General features: G+C 43.4%; 1 protein-coding gene across 1 annotated transcript; it reads left to right on the forward strand.

Annotated features, from left to right (window-relative positions):
- Positions 1-4,737: 4,737 nt before the first annotated feature.
- Positions 4,738-22,502, forward strand: LOC148148370 (lactosylceramide 4-alpha-galactosyltransferase-like). The gene is made up of 3 exons (XM_087993893.1): positions 4,738-4,812; positions 11,116-11,624; positions 18,213-22,502. The coding sequence occupies exons 2-3, from the start codon at positions 11,142-11,144 to the stop codon at positions 18,801-18,803; spliced, it is 1,074 nt and encodes a 357-aa protein (XP_087850019.1). The 5' UTR covers positions 4,738-4,812; positions 11,116-11,141; the 3' UTR covers positions 18,804-22,502.
- The last annotated feature ends 359 nt before the right edge of the window (positions 22,503-22,861 follow it).

Here is a 22,861-nt window from a genome sequence, read left to right on the forward strand (position 1 = left end):
CAAAACACAGAACTTATCACAAAACTCTTTACTGAACACTTTCCCTGCCTGCTCATAGCCTGCTCATATCCTATAAACATTATCATTCCCTCCTTTTGCCATGTCATGATAAGCAATGTCATTACCAGCTTTCATAAGACTCTGACAGCCAGTAAAGCAAGTTATTGACACACAGCATACAATGATTATTACTAGTCTGTTACAGTAATTAGATTTTGAATAATGCTCCCAAGTGGAAAAAAAAGATCATCAGTAAAGTTCTTAAATGTATAGTCCTTAGTGACCACTCCATCCCCTGCAAGTCGAGTGGAAATGAGCCAGTTTTCCAAAATCTCCTTTAGGTGAAGTCTAACCTGAAAACAAATTTCAGTCTGTCATCACTCTTGTGCATCAGGCCACGGTGACGTCTGATTACTTGGATAAGGGCAGTTAAATGCTTCACAAAACTAACGAGACTTCCATGCTTGTGGAGATGCTACAAATGGAGGATGCCAGCACATCTGAGCATGCAGTGCAGCAGCTGCAGTTGCAAGCTAGGTGAATGCAGCACTCTTTGCTGCTTCTGCTCCCACTCTGTTGTTAAATGTAACAAAGCCAACTGGCTGTGTTGATGTTAGCTTGATCAGTGATCCTTCATATGATCGAAATACAAGGTAAGGCTCATGCAGTTTAATGTCCATGGGAAGGCCACTGACAAAACGCGTACCGACCTCTTCTTCACTGTTGTTAACTTCTTCACTTTTCCTGCTCATGACTGGGGAGCTGATTGAATCCGTTGGATCAGGTTGTAGAGGGGCAGGCGGTGGTCCGAAGGCATGCTTTACCTATGAACGGAGAAACTCTAGAGAAGATGTTAGCTGCTGAAAGTATCTTTGCATTTCCTCTCTCGTTCCTTCCTTGCCAAAGTGGTTATCAGTATGAAGATAGTCACATTAAATTGTGTCTGCCTATTTCTGTCTGTGGGCGTCACGGTGGCACAGTGGTTAGCACTGCTGCCTCATAGCGCCAGAGACCCGGGTTCAATTCCCGCCTCAGGCGACTGACTGTGTGGAGTTTGCACGTTCTCCCTGTGTCTGCGTGGGTTTCCTCCGGGTGCTCCGGTTTCCTCCCATAGTCCAAAGAATTGGCCATTCTAAATTGCCCGTAGTGTTAGGTGAAGGGTTAAATGTAGGGGAATGGTCTGGGTGGGTTGCGCTTCGGCGGGTCGGTGTGGACTTGTTGGGCCGAAGGGCCTGTTTCCACACTGTAAGTAATCTAATCTATTTCAACATTCTTTGAATTCTTGAAGTCTGTTCGTCTGGTCACTATTTATGAGTTTATCAAATTTTATACAATCCATAAACTTCTAAATTGTATTGCCTAAACAATTCAGTCATATATCAACAAGTGGTCCAAAAATCAAACCCTTGGGTACCACATTCGGGTTATTCAAAGAACATTTTCTTTCAACAAATTGAAACTTGGCTCATGTGAAAGTCATCAGGAAAAGTAGTTCAAAAGTCTGGAACAGCAAGAAAACAACAAAATGTTTCCTGGACTTTATCGATCGAAGAGGCAGTTTCAGTTCCGATTTAAATCTCAAATATTCACGGGATACAAATGCTGAATATTTTAAAATATGTTCTCCAAATGAAACTTCCAAAATAAAATGGTTGAAATTATGGTGGCAATTTTGGAAGAGATAAATATTCTTTGAATTTACAATATGAAGGAGGCCAATGAAGTCTTAACAATAATTGACAGAACTGAAACAACTCAGCCTCAAGTTCTAATATTCTCTAAAAATCTTAACAAAACATCAAACTAAAAATGCACTCTTCTTTTTGTGAACACTCTGCATTAAAAACACAGCAGCAAAGATATTTTAGTGCAATACTTTCATCTTGCTACACCATGACCACTGACCGAACTGTAGTTTGAAACAGGCATGGTAGAACTTTAAACAAATTGGGGCTCAAGGCACTCGATCAATTTGTTTTAAGGTTACAAGTTTGATACTTTCAGAAAGGACATAATGTTGTACAATTTCAATGTAAAAACAAAATCTGCCCCATCACATAGCCCACAAAACACACTGAATTGAGATCCTGACTCAAACAAGGCAAAATAGTTACTTGAAAGGATTTTCCAAACCAGCATTTTAACAAACTAAAATTTTAAAACATCAAACACTCTCAGCATGGCACAATTTACATTGAAACTTTCCCTTTTCAACCCAAGTATTAGTATAACCTTAATTTCAGCATTTTCTCATTTTATTTGCATCCTCTCCCTGAAATTACAGCTGTAAAAAGGAAAAGCCCTCACAGTGGACCACATGTTGCTGCAATCCAAACCACTCTCTTCCCCAGAACAAAGACTCACAGAGCCTCAAATTTCACCACGAGGGGACCGTAACTTCTTTCTCACTTTACTCCACATGAGGACTTGAAACCCACTTAACCTTGGAGAACCCAAATCCCACCTAAACACAGAAAACTCGAACCTCAGCACAGCATGGAGGACCCGAACGTCAAATCAACCCACCGTGTAGACTCAAACCCCAGTACCACACAGAGGACTTGAACACCAATCACACCCACCCCAGGTGACTCAAACCCCAGTACCACGCAGAGGACTTGAACACCAATCACACCCACCCCAGGTGACTCAAACCCCAGGACCACGCAGAGGACTTAAACCTCAATTAAACCCACCCCAGGGGATCCGAACCCCAGTAACCAGTAGAGGACTCAAACCTCAATGACACCCCCATCTCCTCAATACAGCATCTGCCAGTGAGCTTGCGAAACTGTGTCTCTTGACTGATCTAATTGCTGTTTGAGGAATCCGTAGAATAGAGAGTGATTGAACGAGGGGACCATCTCTGGCACACTGGAATGTCGAGAGGGACCAAGGTTTAAAATTTTATCTTGTAGACCTGTCCATCTCAAGACACCGATGTTCCGAGCAGCCTCTGACACAGTCTGATCATAACTATCCGTTTGGATCCTGCCGACTACGCCAATATTGTCATCCTGTTTTCCCCCCCTCTCATCGAAGGAAAACCTTCAGAGATTTAGTATAGTTTTGCTTCCTTCATCTTTATTCTGGGCCCTGGTAGGGACAGAGAATGATGGGCCATGTGCACAGAGACACGAGTTCATGGTCTTATCTGGCACAGAAGTTTCTCAATGAATTGTATAGTCATTTTACAGGGAGGAGCATCCAGATAAGGCAACATATAAATTGATTGGATGACTGTTACAATTGGCGAGAGTCAACAGTAAAGATTAAGCCATCTACTGTTGCACACTGAAGAACTGGCTTCACATAACGAATACTTTTCACCTTGTTATACTAACCTCACATACTGACTGCTTCCAATATTGTTAAATGGCTCAACATAATGACTGTTTTCCAGCTTGTTAATCCATTACCTTTGCCTGCAGCCCCCCATTGTTAACTGTAAGTTCTTATATGATCTGAGTCATGCTCAGCTGAACCTCTTGTTTCACAAAACTCAGAACTTAACTCTTTCCCTGCCTGCTTATACCCGATACACATTCTCAACTGAGAAAGCTGTGTTAGCAAAGATCTCAGAAAATATCTACTCATTTGTGATTGACATCCCTCTTCACATTTCAGAACACCGGAATCACAGCTGTCTGAGCAACTCAATCTTTAACCTTATAACAATTATGAGCCAGGATATGTTGCACCAAAGTGTTTTTTTTTAACCCTTAAAGTGAATTTTGCAAATCGAAATCTGACTTTTCCCCTTATCCAGTCTATGAGTGTGTTTTGTTGGTGTGCTTTAGGCAATTTAGAGGGGTCAGCAGTTTTGAATTTATAAAGTTTGACGTCAGCATTAAATAAGTTTTATTAATAATAAATTAATCATTTTGATCTTCTACAAAACTGCTAGTTGATGGATCTCTGCTCCTAATTCTAGTGTCGGAGCATTATCCTATATCCTATATCCTTTGTCTTATATCCTTAGCTGAATATTACAATGAAATTTATGTCATGACCCTGCAGTAAAGGAAATTGAGAAAGATAGTGTATTGCTCCCATCATTGAAAGCGAGGAGGGGTGTTGTGTTCTCATCTTTGGGGTGATGTCTCTTTAAGACATCAATGCGTAAATATGAAATGTACCCAAGCCAAAGTCTTTCTGCATTGTAGCACTCAAGGCATAGACTTTACCTGGAGATTACTTTATATTGTATGTATTAGTCTCATGGTATGTCACATATCAAGAAAAATTAATCCACATACCTAGTGGTGCTGCATCGACATAACATAAGAATATTAATACAATACCACACAGACAGACATAGACACACATACATACACACACTCATACACACACACATATGGATATTCATGTGTTTTTCCTCCCTCTCTCTCCTGTCCCTACACAAACATTTCTAATTACCATGTTCCCTCAGGGTCTCTTCCAAAGTCACATGACAAAACTTTCCAAGCTCTCCTTTGTAGGATCATCAACCCTTATGGGATACTATCCTGGAGGTTTGACCATAAAATATCTGATAATATAACCCATGCCTACTGATTACAAATATCATCACATTCTCCACATTTCATTGGGGTTGCTCACATTATTCTGTCTGTCTGTTTGATCCTGTTCATAATGTCGCTGGCCTCAATAAAACATCCCACAAAGTTTTGTAAAGGGCAAATCAGCAACAGGAAAGTCACATGTGACATCAACCTTTGTTTCAATCCTGACACACCCAGTGTAACCTGAATGCTGAAACATCCTTACACACAGCAAATGAACATTGGAGCACAAACACCTTTCAACACGGTAAGTGAAAACTATTTCTAACATCCTTCCTTTGGAAGATTGTTCGGATCATTCATTCCTCTTCCAGCTTTTCCCACAAAGGTTTGGATGATCACATTGGGGGTTGAACCATTGCCAGCTTTGGGTTTCGTGAGTTGTTTACAGACATTTCTGACTGCAAGCCCTCTCAAATTATCCAGGCTGGGGATTGGAACATGCACACACTGACCTGTCTGGGACTGGGATTGAGAACAGCATTAGGGATACTCCTACTTCTTGGAAACAGTATTTGCATTGTAGTCCTTTTCCACACCCATTCCCCACTCTCTCGATGACACTCTCCCTCTTTCCAACTCTCTCACTATATCTCTCCACCTTTTTCACTCCATCTCTCTCTCTCGTTCTCTATGCCTTTACTCATTCTCTTTTTCTCCCTCTCCACCTCACTGTCTGTTATCCCCACTGTCTGTTTGTCTGACTCTCTTTCACTCTTCAAACCTTTAACTGCAGCTCATTTTCCCAGAACAAAAAACATCTATGTGAATTTCTGCTACGATTTCTCCCGTTTATCAGCAGTGTCTCAATGGTTTCACAAAGATTATGTTTTGTCAAAGTTCACTTTTTTCCCACGGTTCAGCTTTCCTGCAGTTTGATTGAAGCAATTTGCCCAGGAGAGGACTAGATCTCAAGGGGAGCTGTGATGTGCTCCGTGCATATGGATGAGATGCTGGGCCAGGGGTCTAGGGTTTGCAGACTCACAGGAACTGCTGAAGAGTGGGGAGGATCTGCTGTTGGGATGAGGGGGATTGGTTTACGGGATGGCAGGAACTCCTACATGAGGTTAAGGAACTGATCCTGTGTTGGGGGAATCTGCTGTGAGGGGCAGGTGAGGGGAGAGGGCGGTGTGAGTGTGGGGAGTGGGAACTGAAAGAATTGGCAGAAAGTTACAGTCACGGCAATTGAGAATCCCACTGGATTGCTGACAATCTCAGCAGAGTGACCCATAAACTGATCACCTGCAACGGAGATGAGCAGAGAGCAGTTTATCTTTCATAGTTCAATCTTTAGCTATTCTGAGTTTCACTCTGAATGAAGAGCAGCATTTGAAATGTGAAAAGATCAACATGTTCAGGCAGGTTTAACGTGTTTGACGATGTTAAACCGGTTTGTCAAATATACTCTTTCAGTTCAACAAAATATAATTTCTGAGGCTGTTGAACAGATCATAACAAATCATAAAGAATTAGAATAATGATGGTTGAAATAATGTGCTAGATATGTGTGATACGACAAAGAATGACATTTGTGAGGTTATTCAGTATAAAATGAAACAGTAAGTTTATCACTGTGTTGAAGTTTCAGTGGGCAGTGAGTCAGAGAGAACTGGAAGTGGCACTGACTGAGAAACTGCACGGGATGGTTAAACTGAGAGGTCTCCTCCAGGCTTTTTCCACCCTCACAACTGAACCCACAAAGACAAAGAGAGTGTCAGAAAGGCTTCTCTTTAACCCAGAGTGTGGGTGTTTTCATGATGTTAATAATCGCCTGACAGCCAATGATGTAGTTCTGAATCTTTCAATTTAATTGTGGAATGTGGGTGTTGCTGGAATGCTTGGTGGCTAATGTTTTCTGTATGGACTGTGAGCATCATTGTCAAGATCAGCATCTGGTGCTCATATCTCATTATCCTTGAATTGATTGGCTCTCCTGGTTGCTTTAGAGAGAAGTTAAGATTCAACCACACTGCCATAGGTCTTTATGAAATGAACTTACATGTGAGGGCATCACTGTCTAGGCTGGCATGTATTACCCATCTCTAATTGCCCAGAGAACAGTTAAGTGTCAACCAGATTGATGTGGGTCTGGAGTCACATGTAGCCCAGACCAGGGGAGGAAAGCAGTTTCCTTCCCTAAAGGATTACGGTGATGGATGTGGATATAGGTTTGGTCGCTGAGCTGGAAGGTTCATTTTCAGATGTTTCATCACCATACTAGGTATCATCTTCAGTGAGCCTCTGGATGAAACACTGCTCATGAATCCTGCTTTCTATTTATATGTGTGGGTTTCTTTGGGTTGATGTCATTACCTATGGAGATGTTATTTCCTATGGAGATGTTATTTCCTATGGAGTGTCACGACAGAAGCTGAGCTCTGCTGTACAATGGGTTTCAAGACGCCCTCGATACAGCCTGAGAGGTTCTTACACAAGGTTCCATTGCCTGACATGATGGGGATGTCCTGGTGTGTTGGATTTGTGCATCTTCGGTAAGGCAGTAGAAGTCCTGTATGTGAGAAGAACGTGGGATGAGAGTGCATAGGGAAGAGTGAAGAATTGGATCAAAAGTCTTGATCAATCTGTTTAGTTCATGGGTGTGTCCTTCGGTCAGATCAGCCAGTAGTTGCCTGTAGTGTTCCTGGTTGTTCAGTTGTTGGTACACTTCCTTCAGTAGTCCATTCTATTCTGTATGATGATGGCTCCTCCTTTATCTGCAGGTATGATGACAATATTGCGAGTGGTTTTGAGAGCATAGACGGCGTTGCATTGTGATCAGGTGATGTTTTGCTCTACCTTGTGAGTGTGGCTGATGAATCTGGCCTTGACACATTTCCTGATGATTTGAGCGTACACGTCAAGCCCAGGGCAGCGGCCCTCCAGAGGGCTCCATATCGACTCCTTCTTTGGTCGCTCCACTACAGATCTCTCTGATGACTCTTCTGGTTTATTGATTGTCTCGTTAGGATCACTGCTGACATCTTGGAAGAATTCCCGGAGTCTCATTTGTTTGATAAACTCCTCCATGTCTGCCACAAGACCAATGGGGTCCGTTTGAGTGGGAGGGCAGAAATTGAGCCCATGGCTGAGAACTTCAATCTCTTCCAGTTGAGGTGTGTGATCTGATAAGTTGATGATCAATTTCCCCGTGTGATAATGTTTTCAATTGTGGTGCCAGGGGAGGTTTGGCTCCTGTGAGTGATGATGCCAAGTTTCTCCAGTTTCTTATTTTTGGAGTGCATGTACATGGTGTAGTTCTGTCACCTTTCTGCTTGGCAGTGTCTCATAACTGTAATGTTGTATCTTGAACGCAAGGTGAGAGTGTGGACTCTACCTTGATTTCAAGGTTAAGGCACCTGCTGTAGAGTTGGTGCACAAGATGATTGAGGAATTTGTGAGAGTGTGACGGCAAAGTCTCTCAGCATAGTCTGAACTTCTGAATTATCACTCACAGCATACAATAGGTTTGGAGCAGGAGCTATCAAAGCAATGTCATTCATGAATGTGACCCAACTTGAATCCCCTGTCATGGGACTGAAACTGCTGGCTTGTTTGAATTGCCTTTAAATATATAGTTTTTGACTTATTATTCATGATTCTATTCTCTTAACTATCCACTGACCTCCAGGTGAGCTATACCTAACACTCAATTTAGAGAAATTTTGAATCATTAACATTGTCATTTTTACCATCTACAGACTGGGTAAAATGAAATATTCTGCCTCCTGAGAGTTTTCAAACCAGCTAAATTATCTCAGGATAGAATATTATTATATACTTTAAGAATATTATTTACAGAATATTATTATATACTTTAATAGAAAAAGCTTTTTTTTAAAGTTTATCAATTTTTTAGAAGTTGTAATTTAGGAATCATAGGCTATTATAGGATCTAATTCTGTATTGTAGACTATAACATGCTCAAAGAAATAAAGACATTTATCAAAAAGGCAAGTATTCTGGGAAAAACATTCCCTTACTATTGAGTGATCACTGAAGGGGTCCCTGATGCTGTGAGGCAGCAGTGCTAACCACTGAGCCACCGTGCCATTAAATCCAAGCCTCCCACCAACCTACCCTCCACACCCGGCATTTTCCCTCACCTCTGCAAGAGATGCAAAACCTGCACCCGCACTCTCCCCTTACCTTCATCCAATGCCCCAGAGGATCCTTCCACATCCAGTAGACATTTTCCTGCACATCCAAACAACTCATCTACTGTGTCCGTTGCTCGCAAAGTGGTCACCTCTACAATGGGGAGACAGGACCCCAACTCACAAAACATTTCAGAGAACATCTCTGGGACATGCGCACCCAACAAGCCTGCCGCCCAATGACCGAACACTTCAACTCCCCTCCAACTCTGCCAAGGACATGTAAGTCCTGGGCCACCACCAGTGCCAACTCCAAGCCACCCCACGACTGGAGGAAGATCGCCTCGTCTCCTGCCTTGGGACAAGACGGAATCAATGTCAACCTCACAATTTTCATTATTTCCCCTCCCCACAACTCATCGCAGATCCAACCCTCCAACTCGGCACCATCATCTTCAACTATCCTACCTATCCATCTTCCTCCCCACCTATCAGATCATCCACCACTCTGACCTATCACCATTACACCCCACCTGCACCTACCTATTGCCTTCCCAGTTACCCCACCCCCATCCTCCAAGTTATCTCAGGAGACTCCATGCCAGTTACTATAACGTATTATTAGTACGGTTATAACAGGAAACTTAGTCACCATGATTTTGTGAAAGGGAAATTTTGTTTAGAGAGTTCTTAAAAGAATTAACAAACAACATGTACAAAGGTGAATGTGCTAGAATGTATCTAGATTTCCAAGAAGGCGTTTATCTCAATGATTTCTGTACATATTAAGAGTGCACAGTGCTTCATAATGGCATTAGTTAGTTCACAGGAAGGAGAGAGAAGGCATAAAGGGGTTTTTTTTTGGTTTGGCAAAATGTGATGAGTGCTGCAGGGTTTGTGCTGGGGTCTCAACTGTTTCCAAAGTATGCCAATGACTTTGGATGAAAAGATTGAAGATATGGTCGTTAACGTTGCTGATGAGAAAGATATAAGAGGAGAACAAGTTGGCAGAAAGACATAAGAGCCTGAAAGAGGATAGAGATTGGTTGAGTGGATGGAGCAAATAGAATATAATGTGGGAACGTGAGAACATAATCCCTCTCACAAGAAATGCAAAAGCAGTATACTATTTTGATGGACTGAGTTTGCAAAAGCTCTGAAGTGCAGAAGGATCTAACTGTCTTGGTAGATGAATCACACAAAGATGGCATGCTAGTACAGCCATCGAAGATAAATGAAATTGAGCTGTTTATTGCAAGCGGAAAGGAATATAAAAGTAAGGAAGTTTTCCCACAATTGTGTAGGACATTTATGAGACTACATCAGGGATACTTTGTCCATCTTTGGTCTCCCCTATTAAGGAAGGACTTAACTGCATTGTTGTTGGTATAGCAAAGATTTACTAGGCTGTCTGAGTTAAGGCAAAGTACTGTGGATGTTGGACATCTGGAATGTACACAGAGAGAGTACTGGAAAAACTCAGCTGGTCCGGCAACATCGTGGAGAGAAAAACAATTAATGTTTTGAGTCCAGTATGACTCTTCTCCAGAGTTTTCTTCTGAAGATTTAAAACACAAGCTTCCATTTCTCTCTCCTTTAATTTTAAATTAGATTCCTTACAGTACGGAAACAGGCCCTTTGTCCCAGCAAGCCCATACCGACTCTCTGAAGAGTAACCCACCCAGACCCATTCCCCGACTTTTACCTCTGACTAACACACCTATCACTATGGGCAATTTAGCATGGCTCATGCACCTAACCAGCACATCTTTGGATTGTGGGAAGGAACCAGAACACCCCGAGGAAACTCACACAGACACGGGGAGAATGTGCAAACACCACATGGACAGCCGCCCGAGGTGGGACACGCACCCGGGTCCCTGGTGCTGTGAGGCAGCAGTGCTAACCACTGAGCCACCATGTTGCCTCAATGATGAACCTGCTGAATTTCTCCAGAGCTCTCTGTATCTGTGCTATATTCACTGAGTTCAGAAGAATAAAAAACAGTTTCATTGAAACATAAGATTCTGAAGGATTCAAGGGGATGGACTCTGAGAAATCATTTCCACTATTTGGGAAATCAAGGCCTTTGGTGAACAGCCTCAGGATAAGGACTTCACTCAATGGATTGTGAACGTTTGCAGTTTTATATCCCAGAGGGTGCTCCATGATTGATATTTCTAATGCTGAAATAGTCAGACTTATCATCTTTCAGGGAATTGTGGGGGGAATGTGGAGTGGGAAGGAAAGTGGAATTGAAACCCAAGATCAGCCATAATTGTATTACAAGGTGGAGCAGGCTGGGTTGGTCAAATGTCTCCTTCTGGCTGTATTACCTGTGCTCTTATGTTCTATTTGCTACTTACTGAAATGCTTTGCTTTTGAGCTTGCAAGTATTCTCAAGTATGACTGTATGAACTGAACTGTTTATAATTGACAATTCTTTCTTCTCACAGTGATCATTACAGAACTATCTTCAGTGATGAAGGGTATTGCAAAATTTGCAGCATTATTCATCCTGCTGGTATTTGCCCTTGCTGCCTACTTGCTTGTAATTCCCTCTTTGAATAAGACCATTTTAAAATTAAGTGAGTTGCCAAATACACTGGCAAACTACATGGGCAATCCAGTTGACACTGATCGAATTAAATTACCAACATCAAGCTACACAGTGAGTGTGAAATACCCACACCCATCCACAGAGCCGGGAATCATGTTTCTACAGACCTCCAGTCAACTGAACCCTTCCTCACTGGCCATGTGTGGCATCGAATCAGCAGCAAGACTAAACCCAAACAAACCAGTTTATTACTTCATGAAAGCATTCAATGGGAATATATCTGTGTATCAGGAACCTGAGTACAAAGGGATCCGTCTGCTTTCTTCATTCAAGAATGTCATCATCTTGCCCTTGAATCCTAAAGAATTGTTCAACAACACACCCTTAGCTGGATGGTATGAGAAGGTAAGGAGTTATATGGAACTGGCTGCTTGAGTTTGTGAATGGTAAAAGCTGCTAATGTCCATCAATCTGAAAAATGAATAGTAAACTTTACACTGACAAGCTAAGTCCCTGTTTCTATGTGTACAATGATGGATAATGCTGAATTGGACGTCCTGTGGGTTTTAAATTAAAATATAAACAGGAAGTAGCATCTGTGTAGAGAGAAAAATGGGATTACTTTGAGTCCAATTTAACTTCTTCAGAAGAAAACCCAATTCCAGACTCAAAATATGAGCTCGATTTCTTTCCCTACATTTGCTGCCAGACTTGTTGAGTTTTTCCATCAACTTCTATTTCTACTTCAAATCTCCAGCATCTGCACTATTTTGCTTTTTTTTGATATGTTTTGCAATCAAGTTCAGAACAGAATTGTTTTGGGGTTTGAATGATGTGGGCAAAGGAAAGATTTCAGGCAATCGTGTGAGAAGTCCAGTGAGGCCAAATTCAATGCTGGTGGCACCTCAGTCCATGTTTTGTGCATTCATTGAGAGATAAAGTGAGCTTCTGACCTTTAGGTTTTTAGGTTGGAGCCTAGGTTCCAAAATCTCAGGGCACAATCCATGGGTATCGAATACACACACACAGACACACACACACACACACACACACACACCATATCTACCAATATTGGCTTTCAAGATGCTCACAGTGTCTCGCTTTACCTTTTTCATAGAATCATAGAATTCTAACAGTATGGAAACAGGCTATTTGGTTGAACAAGTCCACACTGACACTCTGAAGAGGATCCCAGCCAGACCCATTCCCCTTCCCTAATACTCTACATTTCTCCTGACTAAAATGCACCTAATCTACACATCCCTGAACACTATGGGCAATTTAGCATAGCCAATTCACTTAGCCGGCACATGTTTGGATTGTGGGAGGAAACCGGAGCACCTGGAGGAAACCCACGCAGACACGGGGAGAATGTGCAAACTCCACACAGACAGTTGCCTGAGGCAGGAATCAAACCCATATCCCAGGTGCTGTGAGGCAGCTGTGTTGACCACTGACCCACCATGTGCCCTCTCAGACAGAGATACCAGGCACACATTACTTCTGTCTTGCCTTGCCATTCAGTGTAGGCACAGAGCTAGAAAGCTTGTCAGCAGACCTTCAGTAAAGGGGGAATGGCCTTTGCTCAGGGGTCTTCGCACATTAAGTCAGGGACAGCCTCCAATATCAGTCCAGGGTCTTGGATATGGTCAGTCAGTACTCTGCGCAGTCAGAGACTGGGATCTATCCACATAACGGAGTGAGGAGCTAAATATTGGACAATCCACCATCCAACTGGACCCTTTCTGCCCTACTGTGGACCGTTTTCCTTCTGGAATGAGACACAGGCAGGTACCATGGAGGATGAAAGTGGGTGGCACAGCTATTATATTGGTGCAGGTGGGGAGGTGCCCTGAGTGAGTGAGTGTGTAGCAAAGAGGATATACAGGGTTAGTGGTGCCAGTGAGTTAGGGTGGGTGAGACTGAGTGGGTGCAGCCAATAGTGAGAATGTCTAAGTCCCGTTTGGAGGTGGTCACACGAGCAGAGAAAGAGTGAGTGTGAGGTATTGGAGAGTAGATGCTAGCTCCTACCCTAAATGAAGAAAGTTATTGTTTCCTCCATTGCTGGATATTCCTCCAGATGGCTGAGACCCCTGCACTGACCCGGGTAGCTATTTAGAACCAAGCTGTTATGGGCTGGTGTCATGTCCACCGCTGCTGATCCTGGTCAAGAGGATGTCCTCCATGTGTACCACACCATCCAGCAGGGTCTCCTGGTCTCTGCCCACAAAGCATTGCACCAGTTTCATTTCTCTGGTCTGTCAGAGAAAATGTCAGGAAATATACCAGGCTACCTGAACAGGTAGTTGCTTGTTCAGGTGCACAATGGCTTTATAAGTTAGCACAGACTCAACAGGGCTTTGACTGATACCTGCTGAGTTGATCCAGGAATGGTGTGTGCTAAGAGAGGGATACAGGCACACAAGTGAACACCACAAATGGCAGGTTAGGGTGTTAATCAGACGTGTTGGGTAAGAATTGGTGAGAAATCCTGCTGGATCTTGAGGTGTGAATCATGGAAAAACATGACATAACTCACACTTACCCAACAAAATGTCAAACACAGAAGGTGTGGCTTAGGCAGTAGATCTCAGGGAACCATTCCTGGGAGAATGGTAGCAGTTTTAACTGGTGACTGACCTCGTTCATCGAAGACATAGAGATGCAGAAGAACTAGGATCAATTCTTTTCTTTATCTGTTAAATGGAGATTCAGAGTCCGCAGAAAGTCAGGATTGAAATCAATTCATGAGTGAGAGAGGGTTTGAGACTCAATCAGTTTGGTGAGTACACATTGGGAAGAAACAAACCATTTGGGTCCCAGTTGTACCTACAGGAAAGGTTGTTTTTTCCAAAATTAGAATTTCTATTTAACTCTGTGTACACACACTGTCTATACCACATCTGGCTATACCACAATGCAGTGACTTTGCCCATGATCTTCCTTGTGAGAGTTACCTTTGCCATCTACATCATTGATATCCGTCCCTGTAAATCTATCAGGATTATTTCCAACATCTGAGGGGGTTCCTGCTCTACCGCTGTTGAATTCCATTCCTTTTGTCTGCTTTATCTGTCAGCCTCACCCTTTCTCACTGGGAACAGGATGACCATGTCCTACACTGAACTCTCCTATGCCACCTCCTCTTGCCATGTAATATAAAGCATTTCCAACTGTTCCTCAAGCTTGGCAGCTTTTAACCTAGAGCAAGTTCACCTGGAGATAGTCCTCCTGCTGCTGGTGATTCTGGGGACACACCATTGATTCCAGATTCCCCCAGGTTCTCTAAGGGTAGGACAATGCTGGCTTCCAATCACCTACCAGAAGAGATAATGGGCTTGGAAATGCAGCCAGGAGCAATTTCACACTAATGGCAGATCATTGGCTCACGTCCAGTGTAATTAACTTAAAATCACACAAACCAGCACGGTCACTGTGATCAGGCAGCTGTTCAAATATATGCAGTTCTTTCAAAGTGTGGAGGAAGGAATTACCGTCAGTCTCTGGTATTTTCTCAGCTCCTTTCACTGTCCCAGCTTATCAATCAACCCAGATCAGTCATCATTTAGAATTTCACATTTAGCACGCATTCCACTTCAAGCCAATCTCACTTCATTCATTGGAATTATTACACTGCTGCTCACATTCAAGTTAATGACAGCATGCCAATCTTAACATGTTAACAACTGTTGCAGTTTGATTTTTATCATTTGTAAAATGGTATTGGTTCCCAATAAACCCTGGAGAGGAATCATTGAGTTTTAGAGTTGTGCAGTTTTAATTATTCTATCGGCTGCAGGCCAGTGTTTCTCCAAAAATCCTCCACTGTCTTCTATTATTTGTCAACCTTTTCCAATATTGGATCTTGATGAAGACATGGGAGTTTCCTGGTGGCAGCCCTGGTGAAAAGAGTAATCTTTTAGTGTCTGAAATGAGCAGTCACCCTGACATTCGAACGATACAAATTGGAAAATCCCAGCTACTTAAATACTTGAGTGTTGGGATGAAACCCACTGATGGTTTATGATCCAGTTTAAGTTTCTAGTCAATAATCTGACAATCTGCCTTGTTTATAAAGTGGAAATCGACAGTTTTCTCTTCACTAGAACTGTATTTGTAGAGTTTTTCAGGGCTGAATTCGGAGCCATGCTGTTCCCCTTTAAGTTCACTGTCGAGGGTGAGGGTTGATGTAGACATATGAGCCTTGTGTTCTGGGGCTGTGAATTTAAACCTCGGGCAAAATGAACAGATTAATCTGAAGTCAGTCTGACAGTGAGCATTGGGGGATTGTTTGTCAGAGATCAAAGGAAAACTGGATGTTTTCCACTGGGAAGTAGGTACAAGATATTTACACTTAGACAGACATGAGTATAAAGACCCAAATGTGAAGTCTGTTTTCTCAAGAAAGCTTGAAATGATGTAAGAAAATCAGAAATAGGAGCAGGAAAGGACACTCGCTCCCTTAAGCCATTCAACATAACCATGATGTGATGTGATAGCACTGGATAGAGTGCAAAGGAGATTGACCAGGATGTTGCCTGGTCTGGAGAGTTTCAGTGATGAAGAGAGATTGGACAGACTGCTGTTGTTTTGCTGGAGCAAGGAGATTGAAGGGGGACATGATTGAGATGGAGGAGAAAGTGAGGACTGCGGGTGCTGGAGGTCAGAGTTGAGAGTGTGGTGCTGGGAAAGAACAGCAGGTCAGGCAGCATCTGAGGAGCAGGAGAATTGATGTTTTAGGCATAAGCCCTTGATCAGGAAGGAGGCTTGTGGGCCGGAATGGCTGAGAGATAAATGGGAGAGGGGCTGGGACTGGAGGGAAGATTGCTGGGAATGCAATAGGCAGATGAAGGTGGGGAAGAAGGTGATCGGTTAGAGAGAAGGGTGGAATGGATAGATGAGAAAGACAATGGGCAGATCAAGAGGGTGGTGCCGAGTTGGAGGCTTGGAACTGGGATAAGGGAGGGGGGAGGGAAATGAGGAAACTGGGGAAATCCAATTAGTCCCATGTGGTTGCAGGGTCCCAACTGGAAGATGAGGCATTCTTCCTCCAGGTGGCAGGTGGTTAGGGTTTGGCGATGGAGGAGAACCAGAACTTCATAGTCCTTGCTGGAGTGGGAGGGGGAGTTGAAGTGTTAAGCCACAGGGCGGTGGGGTTGATTGGTGCAGGTGTCCTGGAAATGCTCCCTGAAATGATCCAGAAGTTGGTGACCTCTCTCCCAGAGGAGAGGAGATCACATCGGGTGCAACGGATACAGTAGATGACATTGATGGATGTACAAGTAAATTTCTGTTGGATGTGTAGGGCTTTGCGGCCTTGGATGGAGGTGAGGGGTGAGGTGTGGGTGCAGGTTTTGCACTTCCTGCAGTAGTGGCTAGGGAAGAAGCCGGGAGTGGGGTGAGGTCTGGTGTTGGGGGGGGGGAGGGTGCATGGATCTGACAAGGGAGACACAGGGAGAATGGTCTCTCCAGATCGCTGATAGAGGTGGGGAAGGAAATATATCCCTCGTGACGGGGTCTGTTTGTAGGTGACAGAAGTGGCAGAGGATGATGCGATGATGCGACCATCCCCCACCTTTTCCTCCCCTGCATCAATTACTGTATCAGTGCTACCTCATGCTCCCACAAGGAGGTTTAACAGTTCATCGACTTCATTAACACCTTTTACCCCAACCTCATATTTACCTGGACCATCTTGGAGACTTCCATTCCCTTCCTGGACCTCTCCATCTCCATCTCAGGTAACTGACTAACCACGGACATCTACTACCAACCCACGGACTCACACAGCTGCCTGGACTATACCTCCTTCCACCCTGCCACTGATAAAAATGCCATCCCTTATTCCCAATTCCTCTGCCTCAACCACATCTTTTCCCAGGATGACAATTCCACCAGAGAAAATCCTAGATGGCCTTTTATCAAAGACCACAATTGCCCTAACCACTTGATCGATGATGCCCTCCTGTGCATCTCCTCCATCTCCTGCTCCTCTGTCATAGGACCCCACTCCTCCCAACACAACAAGGACAGAACCCCCCTAGTCCTTACCTTTCACCCCACCAACATCCGTATATATCACATCATCCTCCACCAGATCCTGGGCCTTCTCCATTGCCAAACCCTAACCATTCGATGCCTGGAGGAAGAACTCCTAATCTTCTGCATTGGAATCCTATATCTACATGGGATTAATACAGATTTCACCAGTTTCCTCATTTCCCTTCTGCCACCTTATCCCAATCCCAAGCGTCCAACTGGGCACCTCCCTCTTGACCTGTCCATCATCTTTCCCATCTATCCGCTCCACCCTCCTCTCCGACCTATCACATTCCACCCCCACCTACATCTACCTATCATATTCTCAGCTACCTTCCCCCCAGCCCCAACCCCTCTCCCATTTATCTCACAGCTCGCTGGCCCAGAAGCCTCATTCCTGATGAAGGGCCTTTGCCCGAAGCCTCGATTCTCCTGCTCCTCAGTTGCTTCCTGACCTGCTGTGCTTTTCCAGCACCAAACTCATGATTGAAATGTATGCAATTATGAGGGAGATGTGTCATTCTTTCAGCTATTCACTGGAAACTTGATCCTTTTTGGCAGGAATGTGGTCAGAAATCCACACTGGATTCCCACTCAATCTCGAGCCTGAGCGGGTAGTTTTCTATCTGTTTGAACTAAAGTTTTATTTGACGTGTGGCTGTGGTGTGGTTCCCAGGACTCTGGCTCTTGTGGTGGAAGTTGGAGACTGTGCCAGGGGCAATGGGGAAAGTGGCTGCAGCCTTTCTCCATTGAAAGAGTGTGCAGGTTTAAGACTGAACCAGCCCAGGTTCCCATCTCCTCAAGACCCACCTTGCCGCCTGTTACAAAGTGCTCTCAGGCATTGGTGCTCAACCAAATGAGTATTGTGCGGACGGAGAGGACAATATTTGGAGGGAGGAGTGATTTAAAACATCAAACCTGTAATTGATGAACCTCTATTCTGTTATTTTACAGGTAGATTCCAGCAAGGAAAGGTACTGGTTCCATGTACTCGCTGATGGCTGTCGGCTAGCCTTGCTGTGGAAGTATGGGGGCATCTATCTGGACACGGATATCATTTCACTCAAACCCTTGGAATTCCAAAATTTTATCGGTGCAGAATCAATAAATTTTGCAAATAATGCAGCTTTGGGATTTAACCGGTCTCATTCTTATGTTGAGAGTTGCTTGAGGGATTTTGTTGAGAAATTCAATGGAGCAGCTTGGGGCCATCAGGGTCCTAGACTGATAACCCGGATGGTGAAGAAATGGTGTGGAACTGACAATCTTCAAAACCTCTTCAACAAAGAATGCAAAGGGATTATGTTCTTGTCTGACAACTGGTTTTACCCAATTCCATTCAACGATTGGAAAAAGTACTTTGAAACAAATCGATGGAACAAAAACAATGATGATATTGAAAAGGAATTCTCAAAGACGAAGGGGGTACATGTTTGGAGTTTTTTATCCAGTCGCCAAAAAATTCAAATCAGAGGAAGTCATTCTTTACTCGAATACTTCTTCATTACATACTGTCCAAGCACATATGAAACTCTCCCAAAATAGGGTGTGCTGTGAGTGTCAGTTTACATATTGCTTTGAATTTTCCCTACTAAATAACTACCTGTAACAAACCGATCATGATGGGTGGCTCTCAACCTCATCTTACTCTATCTTCATCTGGATCTTTCTACTGTCTTTCAGGCATAGATGGAAGGGGACAAGTGCGATCCTGCCTCGAGTTTTCCTCTCTAACTTTCTCCCATCTTACCACATCACCTGCTCCCTCCTTCCCCCAAATAATCCTGGAAACCAGCTCCCATTTTAATAAAAAGTGAAAGACTGCAGATGCAGGAAATGTGAAACAAACACCAAGAACACGGGAAAAACTGAGCAAAGAACTTCTGGACCCAATGCTGTTTCTCTTCCTCCACAGATGCTGAGAGATATGCTGAGCTCCTCCCACATTCTCTGTCTGCTTTTATTTTTTGTAAAGCTAAGTGCAATGTCCTGGGAAAGTATGCAGTAAAAATTACCAAGATACACTGGCCCTTAGGTTTTGTCACTGGGCTAATAACTTAAAGGTACGGGTGAATAGCATGTGGACACGGGGTCAACTCCCACCATGGAATTTAAATTCAGTTAATTAACTTGGATTGGATGATTGCTGTAAAAATCCATTTGGTCTAAGAATGTCTTCAGTGAGAGAAATCTGCCAACCTTACTTGGTCTAGGCTAGGTGTGACTCCATAGCCATTTCCCTGACATGGCTTCGTGAGCTACTTACTTCATCATATTAAACCACTACAAAGCCTTAAAAAAAGGAATGAAACCAGACAGACCACAGACATTGCCCCAGCCGGTGTTAACATCCAGAACTATAGTGCTAGCTCTATCCAGCCTGTAAACTCCTTCTGACTAACATCTGTGGATTTGTGCAAAGTGGGAGACTGTCTCACTGACCTATGGTTCCCCATGGTAGGATGTTGAAGAAGGTGAAGTTGCATGGGGTCCAGGGTGTACGAGCTAAATGGATAGAGAACTGGCTGCACATTCTCCCCGTGTCTGCGTGGGTTTCCTCCAGGTGCTCTGGTTTCCTCCCACAGTCCAAAGATGTGTACGTCAGGTGAATTGGCCATGCTAAATTGCTCCTCATGTTAGGTGCATTAGTCCGAGGGAAATGGGTCTGGGTGGGTCACTCTTTGGACGGTCGGTGCGGACGTGTTGGGCCGAAGGGCCTGTTTCCACACTGTAGGGAATCTAATCTAATCTAAAAAAAAACAGGAAACAGAGAGTAGTAGTGGAAGGAAGTTTCTCAAAATGGAGAATCCATACTGGGACCACTGTTGTTTGTGATATATGTAAATGATTTGGAGGAAGGTATAGGGGATCTGATTAGCAAGTTTGCAGATGACACTAAGATTGTTGGAGTAGCAGATAGTGAAGGGGACTGTCAGAGAATATAGATAGTTTGGAGAGTTGAGCAGAGAAAAGGCAGATGAAGTTCACTCCGGGCAAATGGGAGGTGATGCATTTTGGAAGATCCAATTCAAGAGCGAACTATACGATAAATGGAAAAGCCCTGGGGAGAATTGATGTACAGAGAGAACTGGGTGTTCACGTCCATTGTACCCTGAAGGAGGCAATGCAGGTCAATAGAGTTGTCAAGAAGGCATTTGGCATGCTTTCGTTCAAGAAACAGGGTATTGAGTACAAAAGTTGGCACGTCATGTTACAGTTGTACAAGACTTTGGTTCAGACGGAGCTTATGGGGGGACTGACTGAGGTCTACAAAATTATGAGAGTTAAAGACAGGGTGGATAGCAAAAAGGTTTTTCCCAGAATATGGAGTCTCAATTACTCTGGGTCACAAGTTCAAAGTGAGAGGTTTAGGGGAGATATGCATGAGAAGTTCTTTACACAGAGGGTGGTGGGTGCCTGGAATGTGTTGCCAGCGGAGGTTTTAGGTGCAGACAAGACTGCATCATTTAAGATATATTTAGACAGATACATGAATGGGCAGGAAGCAGAGGGATAAAGACCATTAGGTAAAAGGTGATAGGTTTAGATAGAGGATCAGGATCATTGCATGCTTGGAGGGCCGAAGGACTTGTTCCTGTGCTGTAATGTTCTTTGTTCTTTGTACACGTAGAATTATACCTTACACACAGTGTCCATGACACCACCATCAGCATCCTCAGCTCTGACCTATCCCACTGACTGTGGTGTACATTGGGAAAGAGTTGCCCTGGAGAAAATGTCCTGCTCACTACTATGTAATGGCCTCCTTTGCTCAGCCAATGAGCCAATGTTCCTCCGTGTTGAATACAATGTCGAGTGAGCACTGAAGTAGATAAGGGCACACAGTGAGGCATGGGGGACTTCAATGTCTACCACCAACTACTGATTGTGTTGGAGAAAGTTAAGACTGCAGATGCTGGAGATCAGAGCTGAAAAAAGTGTTGCTGGAAAAGCGTAGCAGATTGTGTTGATCAAGTCTTAAAAGCTCTAACTGCTAGACTGAGCCAGCAGCGGGTGGAGAGAGAGAGCTAACAAGAGGAAGAAACCTGCTTGAACTCAACATCATCACTGCCCCTGTGGCAGATGTATGTGTCCATGACAGTATCACTAGAGATGTACAGGTACACTGTCTTTGCTTGAAGAATACCCTCTATCATTTTGTGAAGCGTGGTCCGATTGTAAACAAGTCAGATTTTGAATAGACCTGGCATCTCAAAACTGGCCACCATGAGGCACTGTGGGACATCAGCATCAGGAGAATTATATTGAACCACAATCAGTAACATCATGGCCTGAATAATCCCCATCCTGCCATTAGCACTAAGGATTCAAACTGATTCAACAAAAAATGCAGGAGGATAGAAGGAATTTTCTGTATGGTTGGTCATGGAGCAAAGTGAGGATGCAGTTTACAGTGGGGAAGGGGAGGGCAATGACTGACTTTGAGAGTGCCTGAGCTAAGATGATGGGATGTCAGGAGGTCATCCATTCTTGCTGCAGGAATGTTGTCCCGCAGCATTTGAATATTTTACAAGGACTCCTGAGCAATTTGATGAGTTTACAGCTCTACCTCAGTTTCTCTGTCAGAATTCCTGCCCATCATTTTCCAGCAGGTGTCATGGGGAAAGGAAATGGGAATCCAACCTGCTGTTTTTTTTTTCACCCAGGACTTAATCTTCTCTTGAACAATACCTGGTGTTACTTTCTGCTCAGTAAACACTGAGATCTGATCAGGGACAATTAATGTTTGATTCTCTATCGTTCTGCTTTACGACCTCAGGGATTTTCATGGACCTATCTCTTGGTGGAATCCCACAAGCACTGTGTTCCACCATCTCTGGTTAGTGACTGTGTCAGGGATTGATGGAATCAGGGGTTTAATGCTAGCAATGCTGCCTATACGGACAATAATGTTATACCTGACACTGAAAGTGGGATCTGAATGTCACTTTGATCTGCATGATTGTTTGTAAGATGTATTTATGAAAGCACATTTGAAGGACAAATATATTTCTATATGTTTATTTTTGTTTAAAATATTCTGAGCTTATATCTTATCCTGGTGGACAATAAGGTGCTATCTTTTCAACTGTTGTAAAAGTTTTAGATTCCTACATTGTATATTTGGATTAATTTGTTACCAGGTGATAAATCGTTCTATTTTTTAAAATGGCTACAGGGTTGATGTGTGTACATGTAAATGTCTGTTGATGATTTTGATTCAATAAATTGGATTATAAAGGGTGGAATTTATTCGTACCCATTTTTGTTATGTTGATTCACAAGATCTGGGTGTAACGTGTTGTGTCAATATTTATTGCACATTTCGAGTTGTGGTCTTGAACTCCTGCAGCCCATTTGTGTACGGACATCACAAATACTAAATTGAGTCAACAGTTTAAAAGATGGTACTTAACATTCCCATCATGGCTTTTAAAGGGTTGTTCTCATGAGCACAGAAATGAACACAAACAATGAGAGTAACCTGATTTGGATCCTACTCTGTCTGTGTTCTTTCACTGATGGGCTGGAAACATTGGTACCTGTATACATTATCATTTGACTAGCTACAAAGGTATTTGGGCCAGGAGATGTTGGTGTCG

The sequence above is a fragment of the Chiloscyllium plagiosum genome, unplaced genomic scaffold, assembly GCF_037043375.1.
Source record: "Chiloscyllium plagiosum isolate Xiang-an unplaced genomic scaffold, Cpla_swu_hap1 HiC_scaffold_13, whole genome shotgun sequence".
Lineage (NCBI taxonomy): Eukaryota > Metazoa > Chordata > Chondrichthyes > Orectolobiformes > Hemiscylliidae > Chiloscyllium > Chiloscyllium plagiosum.